The 7,278-nt window shown below is 53.3% G+C and overlaps 1 protein-coding gene across 1 annotated transcript; it reads left to right on the forward strand.

The window, feature by feature from the left end:
* The first annotated feature begins 159 nt into the window (after window positions 1-159).
* ZFYVE19 (zinc finger FYVE-type containing 19) lies at window positions 160-6,725 on the forward strand. The gene is made up of 11 exons (XM_028119400.2): window positions 160-381; window positions 1,499-1,620; window positions 1,790-1,843; window positions 2,226-2,344; window positions 2,444-2,589; window positions 2,921-3,029; window positions 4,844-5,053; window positions 5,496-5,575; window positions 5,900-5,998; window positions 6,114-6,241; window positions 6,318-6,725. Exons 1-11 carry the CDS (start codon window positions 328-330, stop codon window positions 6,394-6,396), a joined length of 1,200 nt encoding a protein of 399 aa, XP_027975201.1. The 5' UTR covers window positions 160-327; the 3' UTR covers window positions 6,397-6,725.
* The last annotated feature ends 553 nt before the right edge of the window (window positions 6,726-7,278 follow it).

Consider the following 7,278-nt stretch of genomic DNA (forward strand, 5'->3'; position numbering starts at 1 on the left):
GCGTGCGTAGGGATTCCCGGGGACTGTCATCCCAAACGGACTGAATAGCGCTTAGCCCCCTGGGAAATGTGTTCTGGCTCAGGCTTGACTGCCTCTGCAGGAAGGGAGCAGTCGTGAATGAACTACGCCTCCCAGCAGCCCACGCGCCTACCGCTGCCGCTCTCCGGCTAGCGTGGCGGACCGAGATTTTCCTGCCCGAGGCCGCAGCAAGCCCGCGCGAAGGGGCGCGGACGAGGGCGGGGCTTAGTGAAAGTCCAGGGGTCCCGGAACCTGGCGGGCGCGATCTCTCAGTTTTGTGGAGCCTGCGGCGCCTTGCCGGCCAGCAGAATGGAGAGTAGGTGCTACGGCTGCGCTGTCAAGTTTACCCTCTTCAAGAAGGAGGCGAGTCTTCTCCCCGCGGGCGAGAGGGACAGGGAGGACCGGAGTGGAGGAAAAGCTCAGGACTTGAAGTCCGTAGACTTGGTTTTATGGCCCCTTTCCAGCTGTGTGGTTTTGATGAAGTCTCTGAACCTCAGTTTCCATTTCTGTAAAATTGGGCTAACGCTCCCTCCCTTTCGGGGTTGACATGAGGGTCCAGAGAGGTGCTGGAGATGAAAGTGCCTTATAAACTGTAGAGCACGCTCCTGTCCTTTCTAGAAAGGTAGGCTTTCCTGTCCACCATGTATATGATGCAGCTGTTTCCTTCCCTCCACTCTGCTCCTCCGCAGCCCAGTCTTAGTTACTGTCCTGTGACCACTCTCCATCACTCTATGCCGGTTACTTCCTTTGCTCTGAAACCTTCACTGTCATGCAGTCTGCCCTTCCCAGGTTTCTTGAGTTAGATTAATGCCCTTCCTCCTGCTCCCGGGGCACCATGGCAAAGCCTCTTTTGTCCTCTGCACAGGCCCCTAAGTTCTGGTAAACTATAGGTTTCCTCTGCTCGGTTGTGACCAGGAGATAGGAACCAGATTGGATGGATGAATAGCAGTAGGGATGCAGATCCCTGTAGCGCTTAGAAACCTGGGTTTTGGAATCAGGGTGGTCAGTGTTCAAATTTGAGCTCCGCTGTCTTGTTCATGGAATGACCTTGGTTTGGGCAAGTCATGTAACCTCTCTGACCGCATTTCAGATAGGAATAATAATTAATGGTGGTCATCAGGATTAAGTAAAGTAGTGTGTATAAATTGTGAGGATTATATCAGATGATGAATGTTAAGTACTGAATTTAGTGCCTGGCACACAGTAAGTGCTTAATAAATGGAGGCCATTGTTATCCCATACTAAAGCCAAGCCACCCTCCATCTCTGCTAAGGCAGAGAAGGCAGGGGCTCTGCACGCTCTGATACTCCTTTGTTAAGAGTCAATGACTTGCAGCATGAAGTTTTGCATGTTTGTTTTCTACACCCCAGCATCAGGAAATTGAAGACAGGGTAGAAAGCATGGGAATTTTGCATAAAGCTTTACCTGATTTGAATAAAATGGGTGAGAGATGGAACCTCCTACTTCATGTTTCTTGTAGTATGGCTGTAAGAACTGTGGCCGGGCCTTCTGTTCTGGCTGCCTTAGCTTCAGTGCAGTGGTGCCCCGGACTGGGAATACCCAACAGAAAGTCTGCAAGCAGTGCCACGAGGTCCTGACCAGGTGAGAAGTTGACAGGGTCAAGGGTTTAGCCAAGCATGGTACCGGTCCCGGCTGGCCAGCCCACACAGCTTTGTGCTCTGTGGTGAGAGATCAGCTCAGGAAGTGTTTGGGGTGGGAGGTACTGACTGGCAGATGGCGGGACTTCTGATACCAGATATCTTCTCTATAGAGGATCTTCTCCTGCCAGTGCCTCCACGTGGTCACCACCTCAGAACTATAAGAAGTAAGTGCTGAACAGAGACAAATAGGGATGGGGAAAAGACAAAGGAGCCATAAGGTAGGACTCTCTTCCCGGCCTCTAGATCAGATGAGCACAGGGTCCAGAGAAAATCATCGCTCAGCCTCCTGACTGCCCTCTTGGGCTCAGACAGTAGCTCATCAGCCCTTTCCCCAGAAACATTTCTTGGTAGACCTTGTCCTCTCAGCCAGACCCTTCGATTGGTCAGCTGGATTGGGCTGCAGGGTGACCTGAATGAGGACCACAGAATATTGTCCACTGGAGGCCTCCCTGGATGCCTAGAAGTGATTTGAATGGGAAACGGCGAGTGGGTGCCTTCACCCCTCCCTTCTGCATTCTTCAAGAGCCTAATCTCATACCCTCCCAGGCGTGTGGCTGCCTTGGAAGCCAAGCAGAAGCCCAGCACTGTCCAGAGCCAGGGACTGATCCAACAAGACCAAGTCATTGCTGAGCGCCTAGCACGGCTCCGCCAGCAGAACAGGCCCAGTGAGTGGGGGCAGACTGGGTGACCTAGAAGATACCATCCACGCCTCCTGGGACTAGGATTCCTCGGGATCTTACAGGGCTTCTCCATACCCATTTCAGAGTCAGTGGCCTCACAGGAGGAGATAGAAGCCAGGCTCGCTGCGCTGAGGGATGAACTCCGGGGTTCCATCCCTTCCACCCAGGAGATGGAGACACGGCTTGCTGCACTGCAGGGCAGAGTTCCGCCTTCCCAGACCCCCCAGCCTGTGAGTACTTGGGGAGACGAGGGTCCTAGGATAAGGACCGTGCAGAAGCCCAGATACATGTATACTTAGGTGCTTCGTAGGAATTGGCAACACCTCCCACCCTCACCTCTTGCTCCTCAGGCCTGCTGCGAGACCAGGGAACCAGGGACAAGCAGTAGGATGGGGTGGGGCAGGAAAGAATGGCCAGATCTCTATGGGCCCTGGATTAGTCCCCTTTCCCTGAGCTTTGGAAACTCTTCAGCATCCACCCCTAACCTAGACTGTTCTGCACCTTAGAGTGTTGCCTTCCCCCCTCCCCTGGCCCCCCACTGAAGTTCCCTCCTCTGAGCAGGCACATCAGCCACCAGACACGAGGACCCAAGCCCAACAGGTGCAGGATCTGCTGACACAGCTGGCAGCAGAGGTGGTTATTGATGAGAGCCAGCAACGAGGAGGCCCAGGTAACTTCTCCACCTGGGTCCCCCAGGGACCTGCCCCCCACTCTTTCCCCAAGTAGGACGGGCTCTGCTGCCCACCCTCTGGGACACAAATATAAATCAGAAACCAATCAACATTGTAAACTACAGTTTAGTCCAACAGGAGTCAGTGTAAGCCTTGTGGATGTTGCGGGCTTTAGAGTCAGACAGTGATTTCTTATTCTACCACTTAACCTAGCTCTGTGAGAAAGTTTCATGACCTAAGTCTCCCCATCCTCAGCTACAAAATGGAGGTATATGTTTCCCTCACAGGGAAATCATGAGAAGTAAGGTGAGATAATCTAATAAGCACTTAAGGCCCTGCCTGGCTTACAGTAAGTGTTCAGCGAATGTTCTCTGCAATGATGCTAATGATAAGGATGAGGAAGAGGCTATTTGAATTTAATTAAAATTCAATGAGGAGCACCTGGGTGGCTCAGTCGTTAGTCTGCCTTCGGCTCAGGTCATGGTCCCGGGGTCCTGGGATCAAGCCCCGCATCAGGCTCCCTGCTCGGCGGGAAGCCTGCTTCTCCCTCTCCCACTCCCCCTGCTCGTGTTCCTGCTCTCACTATCTCTCTGTCTGTGTCAAATAAATAAAATCTTTAGAAAATAAATAAATAAAAATAAAATTCAGTGAAATTTGGGGCATCTGCGTGGCTCAGTCGGTTAGGCTTGATCTCAGCTCAGGCCTTGAGCTCAGGGTTGTGAGTTCGAGCCCTGCGTTGGGCTCCATACTGGGCGTGGAGCCTACTTTAAAAAAAAAAAAGAAAAACAATAATTAAATGAAATTTAAAACTCAGTTCCTTATGGTACTAGCCACATTTCAAATGCTACTGAACTACAATCTTGGACAGCACAAATACAATGATGTAGAACATTTCTGTTATTATAAAAAATTCTACTGGACAGTGCTCTTCAAATGCTTCAGAGCAGGGGTCCTTAACCAGGGATGATTTTCCCAGGGGGGCCCATATAGCAATATCTGGAGACTCTCTGGTTGTCACAACTTAGAGGGTGCCACTGGCATTTAGCAAGCAGAGGCTAGGGATGCTACTTAACATCATATAGCACATGGGACAGCCCCCACAACAAAGAACTGTCCTGTCCAAAATATCAATGAACAACATTGAGAAGCCCTGCTTTAGAGATATAATCTCATTGAATATCCTCCATAATCTTGTACATACTATTATTATCCATATTTTATAAACGAGGAAACTGAGGCCTGGTGAGCTTAAGGAGCTTGACCAAGGTCACAGGTATTAAGTGGCAGCGCTGGGACTGAAACCCAAAGCTGTCTGATTTTGAACTTCCTGCTCTGAAACGCTGAGCTAAAGGGGACCATGGCAGAGCCACACCCACTCTGGTAGAAAGCTTCCTGCCTGGTGCCGTAAAGAACCTCATCTTTTCTCATGCCCTCTCTGTGCTGCTGCCCGGAAGTGTTCATGCCGACCTGTCAGGCAGAGAGACTGGCTGAGGCTTAGTGTCCCCATATCCTCATCTTTTTTGGGCAGTGATGCTCATACTGTGGAATACCCACCCTAAGGGCAACATGTAAAAATATCAGCAGTGGGGATGGATGTAGTTGGAAAAAAAACATGTCTAAGATTACTAGTATTTTTACATTTGGAAAAATGGAGGAAAGATAGATTTTATTGGTAATATAAACCACAGGAGCTAATGCTGAACAAAAAGCTGATAATCTATGGTTTTTAAAGGAAGTTGAGAAATAGGCTCACTGGCTTCTGATGAGAGATCTTGGAATATCTCTGCCTCCCTGACTGCTTCTCTCCTTCCAGCCGCCTCTGTCCAGAATGACCTCAACCAAGGTGGCCCAGGAGGCCAGAGCGCTAATTCCAAGGGGCAGGCCACCTGGTCCCTGGAAGAGGAGAAGAGCAGGCTGCTGGCTGAGGCAGCGGTCGAGCTGCGGGAAGAGAACACGAGGCAGGAGAGGATCCTGGCCCTCGCCAAGCGCCTGGCTGTGCTTCGGGGCCAGGACCCTGATAAAGGTAGAGGCTGGGAAGCAGCAACTCGCTCATGTCCATCGGGCAGGCCCCCCACGCACCCCCCCCAGGCCAGCCTCTACAAAATGGCGATTCCTGGCCATGCTGAGTCAGGTGCTGGGAATTCCTATGCCCAGGGGTCTCTTGAGCTCTGCCCAGAGCCACAAGGAAGGTACTGGGGCAAAAGAGTGGAAAAGGAGTACATAGCAGGCATCAGGGGCCCGGGACCCCCAGTCTCTTCAGGTGCAAAGTCTTCTGTTCCTGTCCCCCAGCCCTGCAGGGTGGGGCAGGGACGGGCAGGATCTGATCAGTGGCGACAGAGGCTGCCTAGCTCTGGAACAAGTGCCACTGGAAAGCCAACCAGCTCCTGGGGGCAAAAGTACAGCTCCTTGGGCGAACTCTCTCCATGTTACTCCTCCTCCCCTGCTCCTGTCGTTCCTTCTTCAAGTGACCCTCCAGGACTATCACCTCCCAGACAGTGATGATGATGAGGACGAGGAGACAGCCATCCAGAGAGTCCTGCAGCAGGTGGGCCCTGCCTTACCCACCTGACCCCCTCACCTTGTCCTGTCCCTGTCTCACTGCCCCACCCCCCACCCAGCCCCATTCACCCTGCCTCTGATCTCGTGCTGAATGGCCTCTCTGCAGCTCCTGTTCTGGCTGGGGCCCCACTGTCCCTATGACCCAGACCTGCCTACTGGCCCCTGGAGATGGGGTATCAGCAGCCACAGGCAACAGATAAAGGGAGATGGGTTGAGAAGCTAAGGCCACAGAGCACAGAAATACTCTTGGGGAAGAGGGTCAGGGTCTAGGCCTGGAACAGGGAGCTGCACCTCTTCACCCTGTCCACAGCTCACAGAAGAAGCTGCCCTGGATGAGGCAAGTGGCTTTAACATCCCTGTGGAGCCCGCTCTCCGAGCCCGGGCCCAGTCCTGCAGGGCAGAGCCTGAGGTGAGAAAAGCCCACCGGCCACCACCACAGCCTCCCTCCCTGCCTGGCCAGCCGCTCCTGCAGCAGTCTCCTACACACCTTATGTCTCTCCCCCATTCCTCTCCGGTCCTGACAGGCCCAGGCCATGGCCGCCAGGCCTGAGGCTGAGGAAGAGGAGCTCCCCTGGTGCTGCATCTGCAATGAAGATGCCGTCTTGCGCTGCACTGGTTGTGACGGGGACCTCTACTGCACCCGCTGCTTCCGGTGAGGGCGGGTGGAATGTTCTGTTCCACTGGGAGAAGTCGAACAGACCCCTGACCTGTCTCTCTCTGCTCCACAGGGAAGGCCACGATGCCTTTGAAATTAAAGAGCACCAGACGTCTCCCTACCGCCCACCGCGCTCAGGCCAAGAGCACTGAGGAAACCAGGCAGGCAAGCCCACCTCTGGGCCCAGCCTCAGGGCGCCCAGTGGGAGAGTGAGTCAGCCTACACTGCTCGTGGATGCACCCTTTCCTGAGCCTCGGTGTCCCTGGAAGGAAGGAAGAACTCTCCATTCGAGATGATAACTGGGGGGAGCCAGAGCAAAGGCAGAAGTCAGCCTGCCAACAGCCAAGCCTGGACTGGGAATGAGGTGTGGTGGGGAAAAGACGATACTGAATCTAAGCATGATGAGCCTTGAAACTTGCTCAAGGGCCCAGGGCCCTTCCCTGGCACTTAGTGGATCTAATAAAAAATGTTGATGTCTTAAGCCCAGCAACTCTTATCTCTAGAACCCTGTGGGCTCTGAGCCTGGGCCCCTGGAGAGGTGGCAGGAACAGGATTTCTACTCAAAGTCCAGTCCTTTGGAGTGAGGAAAAAGGTGGGGCCATCCTGCAGGCTTCTCCAGGCAGGAACAGTCCCATCCACCCTGGAAGCCTCATATGAAGTAGGCAGGGGATATTCGTTCAACTGATCTGAATGGTGCAACCTGCTCTGGGTAGCCCAGCATAGCCCCTAGGCCCCACCATCTTGGATTCCTCAGCCTCCCTAGTACTCAGACAGCGCATGCACAAACAGTGAATGCCTACCCTGCTTTGTGTCTTACTCCCAAAGGATGCCACCTCCCCAGGCTTCTGTCCCAACCTGCCAGCCATTCAGACCCAGTATCTTTCCAGCAGCATGCTCCTGGGCTGACTCCTGGCCTCAGCCTGTACCCTTTACACCTCTCTGCTTAGCTCCTGCTTTTTCTCTTTCTGCTGCTGGCTGGAGCCAGCTCAAGACAGTTCTCAGCCTGATGCCTCCTGACTCAACTTAGGGGGAAC

The sequence above is a fragment of the Eumetopias jubatus genome, unplaced genomic scaffold (assembly GCF_037043125.1).
Source record: "Eumetopias jubatus isolate StellerSeaLion01/CBP00866 unplaced genomic scaffold, mEumJub1_p1.0 scaffold_7, whole genome shotgun sequence".
Lineage (NCBI taxonomy): Eukaryota > Metazoa > Chordata > Mammalia > Carnivora > Otariidae > Eumetopias > Eumetopias jubatus.

Excerpts from the sequence above, each read along its gene's own strand:
- ZFYVE19 (XM_028119400.2), top strand. The coding sequence starts at position 328 with ATGGAGAGTAGGTGCTACGGCTGCGCTGTCAAGTTTACCCTCTTCAAG. Across the intron at positions 5,576-5,899 it reads TCCAGAGAGTCCTGCAGCAG|CTCACAGAAGAAGCTGCCCT; the intron begins GTGGGCCCTGCC and ends CCCTGTCCACAG. Across the intron at positions 6,242-6,317 it reads TACTGCACCCGCTGCTTCCG|GGAAGGCCACGATGCCTTTG; the intron begins GTGAGGGCGGGT and ends TCTGCTCCACAG.